The following is a 25505-nucleotide window of genomic DNA, read 5'->3' as shown; positions in this document are numbered from 1 at the left end:
GACAAATAAACCAGTCAAAAGTCTTGGTATTTATTTTGGGTATGATAATAAGGAATGTCAAACATTGAAAAAATCTTGAATAAAATTACGAAACTTGTAGACAGATGGTCAAAAAGAAATTTAACATTGCTTGGAAAAATTTTAATCGTAAAAGATCTTCTGCTTCCAAATTTAACTTATTTTGCTACTAACGGTATTATTACTAAAGATAAGTTGCAAATAATAAACAATATAATTTATAGATTCGTTTGGAATGGAAGAAAAGATAAAATAAAGAGGTTAATATTGACAAAAAAATCTGCTGAAGGGGGCTTAAAATTGATTGATCTGGAGTCTTATATAATGTCAATACATATAAAATGGATTAAAAAAATAATACAATCAGAAAATGCTTACTGGTCTGTGTTGCCTAAATTATACCTGAATAAGTTTGGCAAAAATTTGCTAATTTTCAAGATAAATATAAGAAACATAAAATTACTTGATAAAAGAATATGGAACAATACACCACTATTTTATCAAGAACTGATAAAATCATGGATAAATTTGAATGGTGCTAAAAATAATCAAATATGTTACTTTTTAGAGATCAGAAAGCAAATAATATGTGGCAATAGTTTGATAAAATTTATAGGACAATGTCTGTTTTTTGACAAACGGATTGAAAGTGATATTTTATTTATAAACGACATAATTGATAACAGAGGGCAAATATCAGAGGCAGTAATCAATTTAAAACTAAAAAACAAAAGTAATTGGATTGCTGAATTTTCAAAACTTAAAAAAGCCATACCAAATCACTGGCAGGAGAAGCTTAAAACTGAGAGATCATTCAAAACTATAGTTAATATTAACAGAGAAAAAATTAGACTAAGAGACAATGAGGATATACTGGGCATTAACAATAAAGATATTTATAAGATAGTGCAAAGTCGAATAAAAACAGAAACACCTATTGGATTTTTAAAATGGGAAAGGGTATTACCTACAGGAAATATAAATAGTGAACTCAAAGACACTATAAAATTCACTTTTTAATATCTAAAAGATAATAGAATTAAGATGTTCAGGTGGAAATTAATGCACTCTATCTTGCCAAATAAAGAGTTGTTATTTCAATGGAAAATTTCTGAAAACAGCCTTTGTTCATATTGTAATGAACAAGATAACTACAATCATGATTTCATCACATGCTCATATAACACAACCTTCTGGGAATCAATGAGATATTTATTTAACAAACTAGGTATTGACAAACATGTAATAAGCCTACACTCTCTAGTAAAAGGATACAAGATTCATGATGATGCTTATTATGGACTTAATCACTTGCTGAGTTTAATGTTTTTCTCAGTCTATAAATCACATTATCAATCCAATAATAAGGCAAAAAAAATAGACATATTGAAAGGTTTTAAATATGAAATCAATAGTACAGTTGAATTATATTGTACGGCCTATATATAAATAAACAGAATGTTAAAAAAGGTGTAACAGATCTTAAAAAATATAAAATTAACTTTTGGAAAAAACAGTTTCTTGAAAAGCAGAATGCATGTATTAATATGTTAATATTGTGTATTTGGTTTCAATGTTTCAAGTGTATCAGTAAGCATATATGCTACTATAATGTATGTTTATGTGTTTATGTATGCAAATGCATGTATACATGTATGTGAATGCATGTATCTGTAAATGTCTTTATATGTGTGTACATGTATGTATGTAACTTTATGTATGAATGTATGCATATGTATGTGTAAAATTGAGAATGGAAATGGGGAATGTGTCAAAGAGACAACAACCCGACCACATCACATGCTCATATAACACAACCTTCTGGGAATCAATGAGATATTTATTTAACAAACTAGGTATTGACAAACATGTAATAAGCCTACACTCTCTAGTAAAAGGATACAAGATTCATGATGATGCTTATTATGGACTTAATCACTTGCTGAGTTTAATGTTTTTCTCAGTCTATAAATCACATTATCAATCCAATAATAAGGCAAAAAAAATAGACATATTGAAAGGTTTTAAATATGAAATCAATAGTACAGTTGAATTATATTGTACGGCCTATATATAAATAAACAGAATGTTAAAAAAGGTGTAACAGATCTTAAAAAATATAAAATTAACTTTTGGAAAAAACAGTTTCTTGAAAAGCAGAATGCATGTATTAATATGTTAATATTGTGTATTTGGTTTCAATGTTTCAAGTGTATCAGTAAGCATATATGCTACTATAATGTATGTTTATGTGTTTATGTATGCAAATGCATGTATACATGTATGTGAATGCATGTATCTGTAAATGTCTTTATATGTGTGTACATGTATGTATGTAACTTTATGTATGAATGTATGCATATGTATGTGTAAAATTGAGAATGGAAATGGGGAATGTGTCAAAGAGACAACAACCCGACCACAGAACAGACAACAGCAGAAGGCCACCAACAGGTCTTCAATGCAGCGAGAAATTCCCGCACCCGGAGGCGTCCTTCAGCTGGCCCCTAAACAAATATATATACTAGTTCAGTGATAATGAACGCCATACTAAACTCCAAATTGTACACAAGAAACTAAAATTAAAAATAATACAAGACTAACAAAGGCTAGAGGCTCCTGACTTGGGACAGGCGCAAAAATGCGGCGGGGTTAAACATGTTTATGAGATCTCAACCCTCCCCCTATACCTCTAGCCAATGTAGAAAAGTAAACGCATAACAATACGCACATTAAAATTCAGTTCAAGAGAAGTCCGAGTCTGATGTCAGAAGATGTAACCAAAGAAAATAAACAAAATGACATTAATACATAAATAACAACAGACTACTAGCAGTTAACTGACATGCCAGCTCCAGACTTCAATTAAACTGATTGAAAGATTATGTCTTCATCATATGAATATCAGGCACAATCCTTCCCGTTAGGGGTTTAGTATCATACCATCATAACATATATGAGAAGAACATAACCCGTGTCATGCCAACAACTGGTTTTTAAATAAATGTGTTTAGTGCCGATGCAAAGACCTTATAAGTGAATCAATATTAACGCCAAAATATGCAATCTTTAATGACCTGACAACAGTATCGTAACTATATCCCTTCTTAATAAGTCTATTTAAAGGTTTTGTTAGTTTCAGAGGTGAATACTGACATTTTTGTGCTTTATAAAGAATATTTCCATAAAAAATTGGATGTGAAATACCTGAACCTATAAGAAGTCTGCATGTTGAGCTATATTTACGAATGATGTCCTTATACCGATGATAAAATTTAGTAAATGTTTTGACTAGTTTGTGATATCGAAAACCCTGGTGTAATAATTTTTCAGTAATACATAAATTTCTCTCGTTAAAATCTAAAACATTGTGTATGCATGCATGTAGGTAGGTAAGTTTTGTATGTATGTAAGTGAAGCATAAAATTAGATTGGCAAGAAAAGGGGGGGGGGGTAAATGTATTGTAGAAAAAAGAAATATTTTTTTTATAATATACATCATGTATCCTATCTTATATGTGTATGCATGCATGTAGGTAGGTAAGTTTTGTATGTATGTAAGTGAAGCATAAAATTAGATTGGCAAGAAAAGGGGGGGGGGGGGGGGGTAAATGTATTGTAGAAAAAAGAAATATTTTTTTTATAATATACATCATGTATCCTATCTTATATGTACATGTTTATAAAAGTCAACAAAGCTTTTGTACAATGGTATTAACTTTCATATGTCTAATGATTGTTTTCTTTTTTATGTGAAACTATAAGAACATATATATAAGTATAATAAGTATAATTGTAATATTAACAAATATAAAGGTCACGGGTAGTTAAATTGAGGTCAAATTTGTAAATACAGTTTCATGACAAGAGCTTATAAGAAACAAACAGTATCAAATGTAACTTACCATTCTTTGTTATTATCCAACACTTCCAAAAACTTGTATAAATCCAAAGGTATAAAATAACAAAAAGTATCAGAAACAGTAACCACGCTGTCTCTCATTCACATACTTCACATATTTCAAAATTTTATTAAAAGAATCGATAACGGATTTTTCTCCGTAAATTTCACGACACAGCCTCTGTAACATGTTTACTTCGATAAGATTTCATATGATTTTATGATTATTTATAAAGTAATTATAGAAAAATAGAAATGTACTAAAATGACTATGTATAAAATAAAAATAAGTTTTACTGTATATTCTCCCTGGATATTCAGTAATAATTGTGTATAACAGGGATACTTGATGGAATGCTGTACATCAAGTATTTTGTTAAAACAGCAAAGAGTGCAATAAAGAATTTATGAATGTTAAAAAAAAAATAGGATAGCAACCAAAACCACCACTGGATTACAGATTTAAAGCACCATTTTCTACTTAAGGAAATGCATGTACCAAGTCAGGAATATGACAGTTGTTTTCTATTCGTTTGATGTGTTAGAGCCTTTGATTTTTCCATTTTATCAGGGACTTTCCGATTTGAATTTTCCTTGGAGTTCGGTATTTTGGTTATTTTACTTTTTATATGCTCTTGACTTGGGACACGTCACATTAAGAATATAGTGAGCTAAAACATGTTTGCGTGCGGTCAACCTTCCCCAGAATTTTCTCAGCAAAGCATAAGAAAAAAATACAAAAAACACAATTAACAAATCTGAGAGAACTCTCGTTTACTGAAACCTAGTTTGAATCCAATTACAACAAATGAATAAATCATATTTTCTTAGACTAAAGCGTCAATCAGAACACATTCATAACTATATAGCAATACATATTTATTGGTGCCACTCAAAGAGCAGAATGTGCTTACTCTTCTACAGCACTTCATATCATCCTCTGCTGTTGTGGGGTTAGTGTTGCTTGCCTTTATTTTTATATGTAGTGGTTTGTAGACGATGTTCACTGTAATTTGTCATTTACTCGTGTTTGTTTTTATGCCCACCTAGCGGCATTATGTTTTTCAGTCTATGAGTTCGTTCGTCCGTTCGTCCGTCTGTCCCGCTTCAGGTTAAATGTTTTGGTCAAGGTAGTTTTTGATGAAGTTGGAGTCCAATCAAATTGAAACTTAGTACACATGTTTCCTATGATATGATCTTTATAATTCTAATGCCAAATTAGAGTTTTGACCCCAGATTCACGGTCCACTGAACATAGAAAATGATAGTGCGAGTGCGGCATCCGTGAACTATGGACATATTCTTGTTTTTTAATGTTTGCCATGTATTTTCTGGTCTCTTTTTGACTTACACGATTCTCCTTTTGATATCTGCTGTCTCTTTTTGATATTTACTTATGTTTTAATTAATTTATCAAAAATCCATTAATGTAAGTACCAATAAGATAAAAAGATCATATTAGGGTGTTTAATTGATACGTTTGTTCAAGGATCAATGAGTTTACATTGCGAAACGCAAATCGAAGCAAAACAATTGATAAAACCTCTGTTATCTATTCATTTGGGTCATACTTGAAACTCTACACAAGTTACACATTTGCTTTATATCTTTTATCTAGATTTTATATTACCGATTTAAAAATCTCCTTCGTATTGTTTAGAACAAAGAAAGGAATATAGAAAAGAACTATGCACGCATGCACAAGACCAAAAGAAGTCATATCTATCTTTTAAATATATAAAAAGAGATAAGCATTTGCATTACCTAAAAAGTAAAATAACAAAAATACTGAACTCCAAAGAAAATTCAAAACGAAAAAAAAAACGAATGGAAAAGAACTGTCATATTCCTGACTTACCACAGGCATTTTCTTATATAGAAAAAAGTGGATTAAACCTAGTTTTATAGCTAGTAGAATATGCTTAATTACTGTGAAATTCATGTGATTGAGGCTCAAGTCACGTGAACAATTTCAGGCGAATTGCATGTGAAAGCTCGATCTACGTTCATCTCATGTGAAAATAGATGTATTGCACAATTTTGACCTTCCTCCAACTAATCGAAATTTCTCCGTAATTGGCCTGATGACTGATATTATCTTTTGTGGCTTCATAAAATTAGAAAAGAGAAATGTAATGTAATGATGGTCTATTGTAAAAAATACAATTATAATTGACAAACATAAATAAAACAAACAAACAAGGTTTTTGTAGTTTATATACATAAACTCATCATAGATACCTGGATTGAAATTTTGTATTTGTATATGTATAAATTTTTTGGTTATTAATGTTGATATTTGTATTACATATTTTTACATATATTTAGGCAGAGATAGATGGAAAAGACCACCAAAGACCACCATATAAATTTTTGACATAAATAGAAGGAGAAGACTTCCAACGAAACCACGAATTGAGAAGAGAAGAAAGGAAACTGTAAAAATATGTTAACCAAATTTAACAGTAAAGGTTTAAACTCCCAAGGACAATGTTGACCTATGCTGCATTCGGCCCCTAATGTCTTTTTTTGGTGATATACATCTCTTGTTTTCAAATGTCTAGGTTTATGCATTCTTAGCGGGGGAAATCAAGATAAGCTTTCGGACGTTTGAACTTTAGAAAGTGATACGTTTTCCCTATATTGGATACTATTATACCTATGACAAAACGGTTTTGCTGCAATAAAACGTGTCATATCTTCGACTATCCGAAACAATGCAAATAACTTATATTTCCATTCTATACGTCAAACGAACATAAATCATCTATAAAGTAAAAACTCAACACCCTTATATGAGTATCAGCTCGCCAGGACAGCACAGAAATGTTCAATTTGCTGTCATTAACCGCTGCCATTACACATCCATACAATCTTCAATAGAAAAGTATTCTGATAAGTTGAAGAACAAAATCTTTACAGTAACAGGCAGCCAATGAAAATGTCTCTAGTACAAGTATTGTAAATTGCCTGCCGGATATTTTTCTTCTTTAGTTTCATGTTCCTAGAACAACTAATCAAAGTACTAGAAGTGTTGTGGTGAACAGAGGGTATTGTTATCATTACGCATCGGGTTTTTTTCTGTAGAATAAATGAACACCGAGTAGCATTTAAACATTTGCTTTTTTAAAAATGGGTATATAAGCATCGCAATTTCAATTCTATGTATATATTTATTTTGCTTCGGGTACAACATCCAGTTCTCAGAGGGAAAGTAAATAAGTATTAGCTTAAGTTGTTAGGAAATATCAAACAATATTATATATTTGTCATTTGAAAAAATTGTGTATATCTACGAACTTTGTATATGCAGGCATATAATTGTTCATGAATACGTTTTGATAAAGTGGTAAAATTTTTATGTGATAAGAACCTATTATCCAGAGAATTTCGTTGTTTGTTGGCTCTAATAAGTATTATTCCTTTATTGGTGTAGTATCAATCTAGCGATTAGTATTCACGTTGGAATTGGTCAACATTTTATCATCTATGATATAGATAAGAAGATGTGGTATGAGTGCCAATGAGACAACTCTTCATCAAAGTCACAATGTTTAAAAAGTTAACAGTTATAGGTCAAAGTATGGCCTTAAAAACTGAGCCTTGGCTCACACCGAACAGCAAGCCTTTAATACCATAATATACCGTGAGGGTTTTGCTCATAGTCATACGGTGACATGCAATGGATCATATCTTTCCTCTTTGGCCTTCAATTGATAATTATCTTATTTGCAATCATACCATATCTGCCTATTGAAAATATACCCAAACTACTACTGTCAGGTGAGATACGTTCAATGAATAAAGAAACACATAATAATACAATATTATACCCATGCATGCCTTGTTTTATTTTGACAAAATAGTAAAATCTGATTTGAATTACCTTTATCATGTTTATCAGAATATTAAAGGCATAATTATAGTAACCGGTCACGTGTCACCTTATTTGGTGTATGCAATGACAAACCAACTTTATACTTGATCCAAATTGAATTGGTTGACTGATGCGTTGTGATTCTAATTCAACCCAATAGCGACATGTTTTCACGATCATAGATCATTAAATACACAAATAATAATAACATTAATGTTACCATTTTGTTTTGGACCAGATGCGCATTTCGACAATTGCGAATGTTGAAGAGCTGAAAAAAACGAAATTGGACCAAAAGTAAAGCTAATCCCGAACAAGAAACGAGAGCTATGCATGAGGGAAATACATTTCTTAATAAGCGTCTGATCTGTAAATTTAACAATAGAATCCCATTCACGATTTTTGACCTTTAAACAAGTGTAGATTCTCTTGGTGGGTGATGCATACATAGGAGGAAACGCTTGGCCTATTCCATTCTTTTCCTTGTTGAATTATTAATCACGCCATGTAAGTACATGAACTATTTAAAACTTTTTCCAAGTGACTTTCCACTTTTGTTTAATACGAACAAAATCAAATATCCTCAGAACAAGTATTTACAATTTGTTCATCAGGAAGTGTTTGTCTCTTTAGTTAAGCTTCCTTAAAATCATACTAATAATCATTCAAGTAAAATTGTAAAGCAACAAGTGTATTCAGCGGTCATGAATAAAGGATAAAATATAAATATTTTCGTAATTCTTGCATAGCAGTAGACGCTTACATGTCAACGCACCAGGTCTTGCTCTTTTTGGATTTCTTGCGACTCTCTTTGTGTTTGTTTAATATCTTAATTCGTCTCTACATAATCAATTAACAAGATATAAATAGCAGTAAACTACTGTTGCCTTAATTGATCAGACAAGAAATATACCCTCGTGTTATAATCGAAAACTGTTAGTTCTTATCAGAAAATGTTTAATCAACAATGTATTCCTACATGCATAACGATGTAAAATTGCTATTTTAAAAATTTAATTGGCAACATATTCACTCAACTGAGTCCTTGATTACCAGGATTCAACGTTATATTACTGAATGAGATTCACTTGACCGAGAATGACTTAAATAACTTGTTTGTAACTATAGCATGTTCTGTGATATGTGACAAACGTACAAAGAAGGAAAAAGAAAATAAAATCAACGACGAATAAACAAAGAAAATAGCAATTCAGCCATAAAAAAAAAACCAAACAACAATATGTTTTTATAATTTGTGTAAAGACAGAAAAATAAAAATAAAAGGGACAAACAAAGAAAGTTAAAGAGCAATAGGAACTCAACCAAATCATGGAGGTGACAACACTGCTAAGGAAGGGTCAATGGCTCGTACTCTACTATGAACATTCGTCTCATTACTCATGTTAAAATCTGACAAACAGTCCTTATCATTGCTAACCATTTTTTATTGCACACGAGCCCAGTATGAACCATTCATGCTAGTTATTTGGTCTTTTGTGGAGAGTTGTCTATTGGCAATCATACCACATCTTCTTATTTTTATAGTAAGATTAATTAAATATCCGTGTCGCTGGTTTTTTGTTCAATAACAAGAATAGAAGTTCTGGGAAAATGTATTATAAAACCTTGACCGATTCCTTCATTTTAATTAATCAATAACTATCGTTGCAAGGTTAAATACATTGTTTGACATGTCAACAGTAGTGCTCACCGTATACAGATCTCTGTAGATGCGAAAATATTTTAACCCTGCTATCTAAATTATGCGTGATTTTTTAAATGATTTTCTTGTCAAGTTTTGTCTTGTTCTACCACTCTGCAGTTTTTTTTTATAAGACAAACGAATCACAGTGCAATGCAACTCGTGATAAAAGACGTAATGAACAAATACACAATGAGTCTAATATTCTAGAACGGATTTCCTCAAATTTTGCACAATTGTTAAGATTGTTAAAAGGGATAATTCAGGAAATTGAAACATAGGAACGTAAACGTCCTGCTGAAATGAAATCTGCAATATTTATCCGGTAGAAATATCCGACTGATATTTAAACAAAGAGATTGAAAGTTACTTCATACAAGTTTTTACACATGTTACACATGTTGAAGTGTACATTAAAGAAATAAAATTACAACATCGATGTTTACGGCGAATTATAATTAAAAAAAAGTTTTTTGTTCGATGTAAATTGTCATAGAATATATGGTTTGGTTTTTTTTTTTTCATTTCAATTTACTGGATAGACATATATTAAATAGTATATGGCAAATACGTACATGACGTATCACAGAAGTGCAAAATAATTGCGTCATAAATAAAACATAAATATCTTAGAAAAACATATGTAGAGAATTATAGCTTTTATAAATAATGAGAATAAGTTATCGCTTGATATCAACTTGAGTCATTAAACTTCAATACAATAATAAACTAGCCTTTGGCGTTTGTATGGTTACTGTCCGTTTAATATTTCAATTATAATTGCGTCTTAAATATGTTTACAACAGTCCAGTTATGAGGGTTTGGAATTCGGGGGGGGGGGGGGGGGGGGGGGGGTGCTTCAATTCTATATTCTTTAATTGTGTAAACCATTTTTCTTTATTCATTATAAATGTTGCCTGTTATTCTCTATTCTTTATATTTTAACACAATATTTTTGCCCTTTAGTCTGCACATTATTCTATATTTTGAAAACCCCATTCATACACTCAGCTATTGTTAAATTGGAGCATGATGGGATTATTCGTAAAGTTGGTATTTTTTATCATTTAAGTGTGTCGTTTATGTCATCATTGGTATCAATTACTCCTCTCTTTCAACTTTTTTATTATAGCGTCACGGATGAGTCTTGTGTAGAAGAAACGCGCGTCTGACGTACACATTTTTAATCCTGGTATCTATGATGAGTTTAGTATTAACATGGTTCTTCATGAAATAAACAAAACATTGCAACCTTAAATCAATAACACGTTGGCCTGGTTTAATCTACATACAAAACCATACGACCATAACTCAAAAATTATTGAGGCTCTACATATAAATCTTTATTTATCTATGATTGAAGATGTACAAATAACACATTTATACCAGTATAGTCGTTTGATTTGTAATTTGTACCGATTGAGTCCCTTTCCCGATTGTGACATTTTGACTGAGTGTGAATTCTCATGGCGGGCATGCATGCGTAGTAGGAGATGCTTACCATGTGGACGCACCCAGTCTCGTTCCTGTTTGGGTTCATGTGATGTCCCGTGTTTTTGTGTGTTACCTTGATTTACCTCTTCCTAATCGAGTTAAAAGATTTTAACAATCGGTAAACTACTGTCGCCTTAATTTATTAAAAGTAAAAAGACGTAAGAACCGTATCACATTCATGTGTTAACGTGCTGTTCCATTGACAAAAATAATACTGTGGATTCAACATTATTCATGGGATACCAATTGTCGTGGATTTTGCTGTACAGGTGAGCCATGAACTTAAATGTTCAATTAAGTACAAATTTTCAATAGGCTTGGAAACAGACCTATGTAAACCAACTAAACTAAATATCCACGAAAATACACTTTCCTCTTACTCCACGAAAATTAGTGCCCACGAAAATGAATGAATCCACAGTATCAAATAAAATCATGTAAATACTAGATAGAAATATAAACATGTAAAGCTGCAGATTTGTTTGGGTCTTATATATTTCAATGTGCTAGAAATGATACCAAAAGAACTGTCACCAGAGATAAGGCTAGACGCATGGAATGTATTTGACTTCTTTGAATAAAAACACACTATACAATGTATTTGCTGATTCATACATTTATAAAATTCCATTTATATATTAAGTGACACTAGATATTACATCAACACTTAAAAATAAATGGTGGCTTAAAGTATATAATTTATTAGAAATCAAACAGTTGATTTACTTATTTCTGCTGAAGAACATATTTAATCATCCTTTGCAACGCTTCAAGATAACATACTCCAAGTATTGAAGAGAACGAGTTAAAGTATTTGATGGGAATTTTTCCGCAACTATTAAATTTAAATCACATCTGTTAACAATATAAACAAGATGATGATAACAAAGACATTTGAGACAGTGACTCATAGCAATATATAGGCTGTTTAGAAATATCATCTCTTTCAATTGCAACTGTACTTCTCGTGGTATATTAGTAATGAGTGTTTCTTGTAACTTAGACTATTTACAGTGGCTTATATGACCTTGTCATTCAATGTCACTGCGTAATGTATACTTTTTCTGTTACTATTTATATCTTCTTTGTCACAGTTAATTCATCTATGATACCATATCACTCGTAAACCTTTTATAAATTTCGAAATTATAAAGAAACTAAGGTTTCAAATCCCTCAGGCAAAGTTGACCATAGATGGACTTGGCTGTTTGTAGGTCCTTTAAGTTATATAGCTCTTCAATTGTTTCATATCTTATACATCCTTGGCTTTCAAATATTCGTCTTTGATTGTTCCTGATGAAGGTAAATCCAGAAAAGCGCTTCGGTCGCATGAAATTTATAACGTGTTATTTTAATGTTTTTTAAGAACATGATCCTGCAGTCTGAGCGTAACATTTTACGGTCATGCTATATAAGAAAACTACGCAAAAACAACTTATTCGACACATGTCTAAAAGAAATAGGTAAACAGAACAAGGAACAAAAATAGTACAAAATAACTACACTGATTTCTCAAGATTGCGAAATATAATCAAGCCTAACACAAGGTTTGTCCAAAACAAATCAGCAGTTCCTATTCACTAAAAAACATCCTTCGTTTTACTCCAGATAAAATGCCTTTATCATTCATACGATAATGTATTATATAAAAGCCGATTTGCTAGTGTCTCACGTGTAGCCTCACAACATAATGAAATTAAAAAAAACACCAGTATTATTAAATTCTCAAAAGCTCAAGCGATGATGAAGATTGAATGTAAACACGGTTTATTGAATGCAAAATAAAATAATAAACACAATAAATTAAAAACTAGAGCAAACGCAACGCAGTTTACTTTCGGAACAAAACTAGAAGTTAACTCGGGTGGTTCTGGAAGATAAGCAGTTCCTACTTTTTGAATATTAGCAGTGATGTTACCCAAAGAATTTTAAAGGTTTGGTTGGTGTGTCACTACAGCAAACTGGATTGTGGAATCTATCCGTATTCATCTGTGACAAATATATTCCATAATGTTCAACAAAATCATGATGGCGCCCGTAAATCTTTCGAATGAATGAGTTAAACTTTACCAATTTAAAATCTCAGCCAATTTCTTCTTTGCAAACACTACCTCTCTATCAATGAAATTTTGATAGGAAATACTAGACCTGGAATTTCATCATAACTAGTGACATGTTCTCCATATTCGGGGACTGCTTGAATATTACACTGGTTTTACAGGGGTTCGTGTAGCTCAGTCTTTGGTTTCTATGTTGTGTTTTGTATACTGTTGTTTGTCTTTTGACCCTTTTTATTTCGTTTTTTGCCATGTCATTGTCAGTATTTGTTTTTTTCTACTTATGAACTTATGAGTTTGAATGTCCCTTTGGTATCTTTCGCCTCTCTTTTGCTACCGAGAACTGGAAAAATCTAATCATCTTTTTTTAATTTGTCACAAAGTTATATTCTCATGCATCCCTCATGTCAATTTCCAGATGTTAGTCAAGACATTAAGCAGACGTGGATGCGATCAACATAGTTATAGTACTTTGAAATTATTTAGTGAGAAGACTTTAAAGATGAAAAAATAATGTTAGCGTCTTTTTGTTTTATATTTATTAAAATATTTTCGTATTCGCAACAGTTCAATAGTGTTAAATAGTTGCAGACAGATTCTACTGATTCCTTCTAGGCTAAGAATTTTGACATTGTAGTAATGAAATTTTGCTACATAAGAAAATGCCTGTACCAAGTCAGGAATATGACAGTTGTTATTGATTCGTTTGATGTGTTTGCGCTTTTGATTTTGCCATTTGATTATGAACTTTCCGTTCTGAATTTTCCTTGGACTTCGGTATTTTTGTGATTTTACTTTTTGCTATGAAGGGATAAATGACAATATTCATTACCCTATCATATATCTAAGAGTACGCGACGTTAAGAGATATTGATAATGTTATTTACATTTTAGAGGTTACGCGATAATGGGTAAACGGTAAAATGTTTTTAAACACAGCACATTTAGTTGATTTATTTGTTGTACCACGAAAGCAGAAATGAATGATCCTAAAAATACACGACCATTTTTAAATAGACGTGAAACATTTAACAAATCAATCAGTTTCGTGTTTATAGTCTAATAATTAAGAACAAGTCTTATGCATTTATATATTAGCGGAAATGCATAGAAGTATTAACAAGTCTCTAGTTTAGAATGAAATTCAAGCATAGTATTTCACTCTTCATTATACGAATCTTATTATATATCGATGACTCTGCTAAATATTGAAAAAAGAAATGTCAGATTTAATAAAGCTTATCGCTTTGTCTGTTATTTGCTGCGAACACCAACGGAGGATAATATCTTGGGGATTTTTCCTTTTTACTCTAACTTTTCCTATTCTGTTGTATTTGTTACTTTTTGCGAAAGGACAGAGGGTAAGTTCAGAATGATTTGATTTCAGAGTGTGTTTAAATATGTTAAAGTATCGTCGTCTGTGAATTCTTTGCTGCGACGATCACATCAATCTGAAAGAGACATTTATACATTAGTGTTATATACCATATTATACCAAAACATCTTTGTGTATACGAGTAACTTTATTATTCGAAAGTCAGAAGACCAGAATACTCTGGATTCATTTATTTTCGTGGGCACCAATTTTCGTTGATTGAGGAAAAATTGTATGTGCTTTTAAATTTTGGTTTTCCCAAAATATGCATACAAGCCTATAGAAAAATTGTTTTTCGTTGAACATTTAAATTCGTGGTTCACCTTTACCCAAGAAATCCACGAAAATTGATATCCCACGAATAATAATGAATCAACAGTAGGTGATTTGCTTACAAGCTGGGATTTAATAAAAAAAAAGTGATAAGGAAGGTAAAGAAATAAATACAAGTAGTTACTATTTTTGGACTAAAATCTTATAACACCCAGCGATCGCGATCTATAACAAGAAAATCGAACAGATAATCGCTCACAGTGAAAAATGGATACAATACAATGTCTAGCATGTCTTGCGAATAAAACACATGTTTCTATAAAGTTCTAAGAAAACGGATAAACAAGCTACCCATTCATTACCATAGAAGAAAAACACCATAAAAGGAATACATTATATGGAAAGTTGCACGTAAAGTTGACGAGACAAGATTTGATTGAAAACGTTTGTGAAATAACAACATGACTTGTACAAGTTTTCCCAATTCATATACTATTAAAAAAATATAACCTTGAGTATCTACTCGCTTTCATAGTCAAACCATAAAACTTCAAATGACCATATTTAATTTCCCAATATCTAAGCTAAGAACTTTACATATACTTACGGCTTTTCACATATGTACCTAAAACGGTTGGAACATCCAGCATCATTCCATTGGTAGTCAAGATCTCTATGAATATTCAAACAATGCTCGTTATCATCCTCATTGTTTGGGTCATATGAAGTACGTCTATGCCAATAAGTAACGGTGATCTTCTGTCCACTAATTGCCCAGACCCAAACACCTTCTTCAGACTCATCTGATCCATCAAGCCAGAAATCTGACAAATATATATATAGAGAGAATTGTTAATAATAGCCAAAAGAAATATTAAATAAAAGAGAAATGGGGCCTTTTATTTTTCAATCTAAAGAGCCATAAAACCTCATTGGACTAGCTTAATGAACGACTGCCAATCTTATTCTTAATAACTGACTTTTCACCTTTGAATTATATAATAAAATGTATGGGTCATGGGGCTTCTTTTAAAGCTACATGTTGGGCAAAACCGTCAGATTTTGTATAGATTATGCATGGAAAATCCAATTTTGTTTGATAAAAAAGAAAACTAAACTACAGACTTTCAAGATAGAATATGAGAAGGTAGCTCTTATAATCTGCCTTTAGAAAATAAATAGAAAAATTTGGAGTCACTGTACTCGTTTTCTTGCTACAAAACAAGACAGGTAAATTCATAATACAGTCTTTTACAAAAGTAACATTATGTGAGTTATCTCCCCTTATATGGCAAAGTTGGGGAAAAAATTTGAATCAAACAAAAATATTCTGTATTTGTAAGAAACAGTTGTAAAAATATGATAAAACACATACTTTTCATTTAGCTGAAAAATTTTACAAATGAATAACATTCTTCTCTCGAGATTTGCCCATTTCATGAAAGATCTATACCGATTATGTTCTGCTATTTAACAATCCAAGATGATGGAAGACACCCGCTTTACCCCAATAAAAAAGATAATTTTTTGGAGACAGACACGTACTTTTTCCATACTTTTCCGCATTTGTCTGAAGAAATTTAATCTCACTAATTGGTGTTGCGTCTGCAAGCCTACTATTTTGTTCTAAACACTTTCTCTGAAAGAAAAAAAGGATATATGTATAATGAAAAAAGTCTTAAAATAAGGTAAATTATCAATCCACTAGTAAATTAGTCTTAGTCTTAAACAGCCACGGTAAAGGTCAGATTATATTAAACAGTACTTCGTTTTGTGTAAAATTAAGGTTTCTATAAAAATATATCAGTCAACAGCACCTGGGTAAGATATTGTTTTATGGATTTGCTTGCAAACTTTTGGCAGCTGAAGTTTTTTATAAAAATAAATGCATAGCAGATAAAACACGTCGATTGTTTACTTTGTTTTTATTATTAGGTTTTTAAGGGACTTTTTGGAAGGTGGTGTTTTTGGAATATCTTAAGTAGCTTTTGTTGGATTTATTCGCACCGTGTGTCAATAAATTGGTTCGACGGAGGTAACAGAATATGAGCACCTGAACTTATCACGTTCAGTAAGGGACTTATTAACATATGCATTATGCATGCAAATTTGTCTGCCATAGTTTTAACACACAAGTTCCCGCAAAATAGTGCATCACAAATTAAAACATTTTACGTCATAATTAAAAAAAAATGATTGTTGAATGACGTCAGAAGATTAATCAGAGGCATATTTAGGGTCATTCCGAGATAATACTGCTTAATACCCAAAAAGGTTAAAAACGTCTATAAGACCCGTACTGAGTAAACGTCCCTTATGTTCGATGTATAAGTGTTCGGTTGCTTCTTTTTTGGAATTTGGATGTTAAATCCGATGACCTGGTAAAAGAATCCTTGCAAAATTACTTTGAAGAATCCGTTGGTAGCATATTACAAGGCAAATGTCTTTCCCTGAGCTACATTCCATTTATTGCAAGTATAAGTCATTAATGTGTGTCGAGCCCAATTAGTTTCCCCTTGAGTATGTACTCATTGTTGCTCTTATATTGTAGATGCATATCAAAATTACCGATTGATTATTTGGAAACACAAATCACCCAGCCAATTAGAAAACATGGCAGTTCAGTGATAAATGTTTGAATTATGTATTTGATCTTTGATGATGTTGTGTATTTTGAACATCGTATTACACACAAAAACGTCATTCATTAATAAAAAATATCGTTGCCATTTTTTAAACTTTATGGAAGACATATCCAAAAGTGTCAGGCAATGGGATGAAGATCACTTTTAAGTATCATTAATCATTAAAATATAAAAACAGAAGCACGTTAAATACGTTAATTTTTAGCATAAAAACATATGTTGTTTTGTGTATATCAGATTTGTCTTAATTGAAATTAAAATACAATTATGTTATGAAAATTTCAAGTAAAATATTGTTTTTTATTTTGGTGTTCTGCATTACATGTTCATCGGACAGCTTGCAAACGTTGTCCTTTGTGTTTGTTGATTTTCTAAAGAATTTGTGACATATGATGTTGTGTGTTATATTTCTGTTTTATAAAACTATAAGGCAATATCTAAATTTAAAACACAGCTCATTTCAAGACTTCTAATTAGAATTAAAAAAAGATTATTCAATAAATATCCATAAGTATTTTGTATGCAATTTAGCAATTACATAGATGAATAAGTATATTTTCAAGTAGCATTTATAAAATTCATGTAGATATTTCACTGTGGCATTACAAATATAAAAATGTAAACATTGTTTTTACTGCCGGATTAAACCGATTTATTTCAAGTTGTTATGTGTCACATATTGTATGTTACTGCATAATGTTTTATTTTGGAGCAATTTGATTTCAACAAAAGATCATATAATTGAAAGTTTTGAAAATATAATCCAATCAAAATGAGTCGAAAATCTTTTTAAATAATATTTCTTGTTTATTTTTCTTTATTGAGAGTTTTCACAAAACGAGTTTGACTCTGTTTTGATGCCACTCCCTGTGTTTTAGACTTTTTTTTTTCAATCGCAAACTAGTAACAGGCCATGATGAATCGAGGGAAAAAATGCATATTTACAAAGACATTTCTTTTAATTTAGGTGTTTATCTTTTAATGGAATCAACCCTTTAGAAAGAATCGACTAAGCTTTTAATCATCTCAAGCATCGTTGTTGTATTTGCTAAACGTTTGCTTTCATTTATGCTATCATTACACGAGGGATCATCTTCCCAAAAAAACGGGCCAGAACAGCAAATATGATTTTAGAATCGCCGATGGCTAATACAAACTTTACATTTTTTTATGCTGTACACAAATTTCCTTTAACTTTCAGGTCATACAGCTTCTCACGTACTCACGTACTTATTCATCCTCGGCTTTCAATATTTAGGTTTTAGCGTTCTTGGTGAAGGTTATTCAAGACGATCAATTAAAAAGCACGGAATTTATAAGGTATCATTTTTATTTACAATGGGCATTGTATTATTCTAAGATTGATTGGTTATATACCTTATTTGAAACAAAGCTAATTAAATCTTCTTCGACATTTTTAATGAAAGATCTATGTGTTTTGGGAATAACGTTACCATTATTACAGTCTTGGATGGCATTTCATTGTAAAAGTTATGCACTTTGAGCTTGCTTTAAGACACCGAGCCCTCTCTAAAATATATGTCTTTACGTCTTTTTTTAAATGTGGGAATATTGTTTAGAATCACTATAAAACATCCATTTTAGACACTAAAACATCCTTCCTAGCTATAAAACCAGGTTTAATCCACCATTTTCTACATAAGGAAATACCTGTACCAAGTCAGGAATAGAACAGTTGTTTTCCATTCGTTTGATGTGTTTGAGCTTTTGCCATTTGATAAGGGATATTCCGTTTCGAATTTTCCTTGGAGCTCGGTATTTTTGTTATTTTACTTTGTAGACCGATTTCACTTTTGTCTTTTCGGAGTTAAATATAATAAATAAGGAGTTGTGGTACGACTGCCAAATGAGGCAACTATTCAACAGAGAGGTGGATTTAAACAATGATAAGTCACCACACGGCCTTCAACAATGAGCAAAACCCATGTCGTATATTCAGCTATAAAAAGGCCCGATTTGACACAATTTCAAACAATTCAAAGAACAAACCAACGGCAAAACAATACACGAAAAACAGATATAACCGACAGCAGCCAACGTCAACCACTAAAATTCAGTTTCCATACTTTGGACAGTCACATACATAATGTGGCGGGGTTAAACATGTTTGTGAGCACACAACCCCCGATCTAACCAGGGACACTGGTGAAACAGTATTTGCAGTTACTAAACGCTAGTTCAAAGTACAAAAAATCAAGTTCTTTTAAATCCAACAGATTAAGTGTAAAACCGTCAAAAACAGTCTGAGAAAGAATGAACTTGTGAAATGTCAAAATTTCGAATACATAATATCGATTGGATAAATGACCATAACTTTTCATAGATGATTTCTAATTTGTCAAAAATAAAATTAATGTTAGTAGCGATAAAACAATCTTTAATGAGTTTACTACGACGTCAAATTGATATCCTTTAAGAATATGTGTTTCGAAGGATCAATACGTTTACATGGATCGTATTTAAATTTATGGGCGTAATAAACAACATTACCATAAAATATTGGATGTGATAACCCATTTTTTTAAAAGAAACCTACAAACTTCAAAATACAATCTGTGTATCTATGAAATAATTTAGTACAAATTTTAGGTAATTTGTGGTAACGAAATCAAAGACTAATAAGTTACCAGTTATACATAGATCACGTTTATTGCAATTAAAACTAAAATTGATATCCATTAATAAAGCGGAAAATGAAAGAATATTTTGTTTCATCTTCATTTTATATTTGTTTACACTTTTGTGTGATGCCTTTGTAAAACATTGTTGCTAGGGGCGCCCAAAATGGCAATAAAGAATTTGTTTGAATGTTTGTCTGTTTGCTTATCGCTGAACATCTATGATGACAACGAGATGTTTATTTTCCAGAAGTGGATATCTTATAGCTTAGTCATTGGCATTGTCCATTCAATATTTCTTACCAAAAAAACCCATGGCAGCCAACAACCTTAAGTAGCATTATCGCTTAAAGAAGAAGTTATGAATGCAGATGTGTACTAAACCTTCAGGACTTTGTTTCCCATGAAAATGTGAAAATTATGGATTAAAAATTGTTGCTTGTAAATAATCAATGTAAATGAATGTTTACTACCTTGGCATCAAACCAAGTTGCAGAGGTAGTACTGAAGTAGTAACAGTTGTTTGCATCCCTTTTCCAACCATCTTTACATGACATTTGTACTGTAAAATACACTTCATTAACAATAAAAAAATGATACACGTGCATAAAGCATATTTGTGTTCACAAGATCGGACAAAAATGTAATGATTTTTTTGGAGACCTTCATAAAAACTTATCAACAGGAATAACAGTATTTTAACGTTACAGGATGTTTTTGAAATCAAGATGACGGATATCGGTAATGAAGTAGGAAACTTCCAGAGCAACACAATTTGGTTTGTGGTACTAAATATTACTTTTTTTGTGTTCTGTAGGTCTATGTTTTCTGTTCGTCCTTACTTTTTGTCCTTGTTCATGAGTTAATTGTCCTTCTCGATTATGCTTTTTATTAGCTACATAGTATTTGTTGTCATTTTGAGGTTTAACTTAAGAACAAAAAAACACCGGATATTCTCGAAATTTAACAAGCACATAACTTTTCAGTGGTACTCTTTAACAGACGCTTATATCTGTCTTTATATTTCGCCGATAGGGTATGACATTTATGTAATGATCAATTTATGAAATTGTCGGGAAATTCACGAGGCATTTTTTAACATGCGTATTTGTCACTTATCACTTTTACCTTGTTCTTCATATAATATAAAGTATGACCTTTTGCTATGAATAATTTGCAACATTGTGTGATTTGACTAAATTGTCTGTAATCGGACGTTTTTTTTTTCTTAAATCTCAGATAATTTTTAATCAATATGAAATTTCTTAATGAATATATGTTCAATGGTAGAATATTTCAAACGTTAAAAACCTTGACACATGTATCCAATATATTCAGGCAGACAGGAACAATTATAACTGCTTCCGGTCGTTGTGCATATTCCACCATTCAAACAAGGTGAACTGCTGCATGAAGTGTCTAAAACATGATAGTGAAGACATAATGTCAAAACATAAGTAGTTGTTGCGAACTGTCTTAACTGTAATTTGCGATTGAAGTTTTAGAGCTGGAACTAGTGGTGTTCATTTCTATATGATTAACGTAAATGAATGTTTACTACCCTCAGGTTAACCTACATTTTGTAGAGACTGGTGACGTAGTTACAGTTGCATTAACAATGCGTAAAGCATCCTTAAACCATAGTGAAAATAGTGAAATTTGAACTGTAAAATGATCTTCATAAACCACATCAAAACATGCACGGGCAGTGATGAAAAGATATAAGACAAATGTCTTTTCACAAAACGAAGTAATTTTGAAACGTATTATCCCTAGATAAATACCTAGGGAAAACGGTTAACTGTGTATAACGTTAACGAATTTAAAACAAAATTGGCAAAAACACTGGCGTCACTTGCGAAGTATAAACTGTCGATTAATCCCGTTCAGGCCCTGTCTTGAGGGGTATATGTTACTAAATTTTCGTTTTCTGCAAAGTGTTTTTCTTTTTCGAGTTATTTGTCTCTCTGGGTCCTTTTTCATTTGAATATTGTTGTAAACAGAAATATCAATTTTACAAATACCTTATTTTCACCATTATATTCGCAACTACTTTCAAAATCTAATATACATATGTTATTCCACAAATTCAGACAACTCAAAAATAAAGTTTACAGCCTTAATACCTGAATTGAATTATAGAATAAGATAAAGAATCTGTATTTTTGTGCGTTAATTCTTACGTGCAACGTGAACACTGGGTATCACAAATCATAAGCCCGGAATTTTTGATGAGATATCATCAACACTGGAAAGTGGGTACCATTGTGGCCCAGTGTCGGAACAGTAAAGTAAGGTAGCAACACACAGTTAGGAGTGTAGTTTCTCATTTCGGCCATTTAGGATTTTTCAAATATGAAAGTTATTGTGCAATCAAATTCATTTTTAGACAGCTGATGACTAATTTAGCCGTCAAAGTGGGTTGATAAGAACATCAAGATTATTTTGACATGTTTTATGGGTTGTTTTCTGTTTGACTGTCCATATTTTTATAGCCAGACCGGCCATAGGTCCATAAATTATTGTAATGTTTACAAACACTTTTTTCACACGAACTTCTAGACGCAATTTTACAAAAAAAATGAGACGAATGACATATGACTTTTATTTGATCTGTTGATTGATAATGTAAACAGTTTCAGAAAAGGTATCACTCCAAGGGATTGAAACTCTACTTTTGGCCAAATTCTGTGGAAATATGTGACATCTTTACGCCCCTTTTTGCAATATTTTATAGCAATAAAAAACAGATTGTTGACATGGATACACCTAAAAGAAATTTTATTTAACCATTTTAACTACTGGAAATCAAATCTTTGGAAGGTACTGATTACATACATATGCACATATATGACACAAACAGTAGGCTTAATTTGTAAGAAAGCAAGGAAAAGGGGATGATAAAATTTATCAGGGTAACATTTTTTTCCTAACTGTATATTGCTAACTAAACAATGTTGGATTTTCTATCACTCAAATCATTTTTGCTGATTAACTACTATATGTTCAATTATTTCCCATGCATGCTATTTTAATTTTTCTTGCTGATCAGTACTATACCACCGACGAAGGTCAAATTTTTGGACAAGCACATATGTATTTTAAATGCTTATAGATAAGTGCTTAGAATTGCTTTGCAAAAACATTCCAACCAGCTTACAAAAATTTAAAAAACGGATCCAAAAAATTCAATACTAAAAATTGCCATTTCGAAAAATAATTTCTCTATTTGAATTTTAAATGCATAAATATTTCATGTATTTCATACTAGGGCAAAATGTGTGTCCTTGGTTGAAAGAACCACATATTTCAAGAGACATTAAAACGTATGTCCCTGAAATATCATATTAAATTTTAATATAAACTAGAGGTTTTTAGTTCACAAAAAAATACACCCACCTATGCCAAGCTCTGAATTTCGATAAAAAAAACATGAACTATACGATATAAAGATATAAAAGTGCCATTATATGATTAAGGTATGTGAAAGTTTCAATACATTCTAAAAGTGGGTTTAGGAGGAGTTGGGGAACCGGTGTTTTCGTAGATAAAGCAATACTAGAGACCAAAACATGTTTTGAGAGAAAACAAAAACTAAATCAGGTTAGAAAAAACCCAGAATACTTTAAATAATTCTAATGTGTTGTTGAAAATACAAAGTTAGTACGACCAGATAAACAATGACTAAGTCCTTGATTTGTATAGGGAAACCCCCCAAAAAGTTCAGATCAAAATCAGAATAAAAGATATAAATTATTCCAATGCAAATTAAATTCTATTTTGTGTAGTTCCTTCCGAAAATATGTAAATCATACATTTTAGAAATTGAAAAAAATGCTCAGAATCTTTTGTTTTTATGTGCAATCTCAAGTACAATTTTGCATTTATAAGAGTAAAAAACTAGTCAGATACACTTTGAACTATTTACATATATATTAAAACTATCAGCGTAGATCTAGAATCCTATAGAAACTGCCATTTCAACCTAACAGCGTTATTCATTAAATTGGTCTGCGTTTTTAAGAAATGTTTTTGTCATCTTTTCATTCTTATAAAACAAAATAATAAGTTTTTTCCGCATATACTTATAACTGATTTTCTTTACAAAACGCAATACAAACCTGAATTAGTACGCCTTTCTGTCAGTGCTGCGTCTTTTGTGAGAATTTGAAAAAAAAGCTTCGATCCTTATCTCTGCTCGACACGAAGCAGACATTGGACAAGTGTTAAAAGCTATTACGAAAAATAATGGTATCCATTACATGAAGTAACAAAAAATCAGTATGCAGCAGGGACGTTTTGCCTCACTGAGTAAATCCTCACGTTGGCCTTTGCATAGGAGGTAAAGATTTGAATTTTTGAAATGCACTTCATCAGAAATACCATGATGTAGTATCATCTGCAATCTATGATTATTTAAAGCACATCATTTCATCATGCTAGCCTACAAATTTATAACATGCATGACGAACATACCTGATTTGTCAATATATTCTGTAATGTTATCCTCAGACCTTCGCCTTTCAAACTCTTCTAACTTGTCGACACCATTCGTCAGTTTTTCTATTGTTTCATTAAATGAAGACCAAAGGTGATCAATATCCGTGTTAGTAACATTCAATGCTCGTTGATGCTTGTTAGTGTTTTCGTGAACACGTTGATTTCGCATGAAAATTGCCGCCTTTTGTTTTCAAGTTCATTTTTTAGATACTGATTTTCTCTTTTAAGTAATAAAATTTCGTTTTCGTTACTAAATACCATTTTAAGAAGCTCATGCATATCGTCTTTCAAACCATTAATGTCTGATTGTATGAATGTGATTCCCGTCTCCGTTTTGTCCGCCTCCACAGAACTTTGTGTACTAGGACCAAACACATTACCGTTGCAGATACATAACAAAAAAGATAATATCACTACTACCTTAAATTCCATTTCAAAAACATCTGCTTGTAAACGATTATTCTAAATTTCACATACACGTAGAAGATAAAATTGTCTGTTTCAAAATGAACCGGAGATAGGTTTATGACTTGAAAGGAGGATAAATAGTATATTGCACTCAAGACATTGAATATTATAAGTATTTCTGATCGTATCTTGTGCAGACACATAATAGAAGTGTCTAACATGATGCATGAATCTAACCTCTCACCATCCTCTTATAATCAGATTATGATTAAGTTGAAATTACATAACAACTATTGTAAGACATCTCCATTGTTTAAGAGCGTCCTTGAAACTTTCGCACGTACTGAGAACACTTAAAATTATTATCAAAGTTATGTTGATGATAAAACCAATATATTGAAATGGTTTTGTTTCTGCAAATAGCTTTATAAAAGTAAAATATAGATTTCTGATTACCATGGTTACACTACATCCAGTAGAAGTTTGTAAGATGCTATAATTACGAACAATATACCATTTTATTTTATTATTTGTAAATTTAATGGATTATAATTAGTAAACTGTAAAACGTACCTTTTCGAATTATCTGAGATCACCCCTTGTTTTTGTTTTGGTT

General features: G+C 31.3%; 2 protein-coding genes across 13 annotated transcripts in view; one reads left to right on the top strand and one right to left on the bottom strand.

Moving 5' to 3' along the window:
* Window positions 1–25003, bottom strand: part of LOC127723414 (perlucin-like protein) — a 136682-nt gene extending 111679 nt beyond the window's left edge. Inside the window, exons 1-6 of one of the 2 annotated variants that reach the window (XM_052230043.1) lie at window positions 24458–25003; window positions 21293–21400; window positions 20455–20543; window positions 16243–16336; window positions 15305–15521; window positions 14254–14500 (exon numbers count right to left, since the gene is read on the bottom strand). In XM_052230043.1, coding sequence (XP_052086003.1) covers window positions 14491–14500; window positions 15305–15521; window positions 16243–16336; window positions 20455–20543; window positions 21293–21400; window positions 24458–24650 — 711 coding nt within the window. In that variant the 5' untranslated portion in view covers window positions 24651–25003 and the 3' untranslated portion in view covers window positions 14254–14490. Of the gene's footprint in view, window positions 1–14253; window positions 14501–15304; window positions 15522–16242; window positions 16337–20454; window positions 20544–21292; window positions 21401–24457 lie in introns of those variants that run through there. The other variant, XM_052230044.1, reaches the window with a different exon arrangement.
* The window catches only part of LOC127723409 (glucose dehydrogenase [FAD, quinone]-like), a 483936-nt gene that overhangs the window by 418858 nt on the left and 39573 nt on the right, over window positions 1–25505 (top strand). The window lies entirely within an intron of this gene.

This window comes from Mytilus californianus, unplaced genomic scaffold (assembly GCF_021869535.1).
Source record: "Mytilus californianus isolate M0D057914Y unplaced genomic scaffold, xbMytCali1.0.p SCAF_13, whole genome shotgun sequence".
NCBI lineage: Eukaryota > Metazoa > Mollusca > Bivalvia > Mytilida > Mytilidae > Mytilus > Mytilus californianus.
Note: the sequence above shows the minus strand (reverse complement) of the source record. Positions and strands in the feature narration are given on the sequence as shown.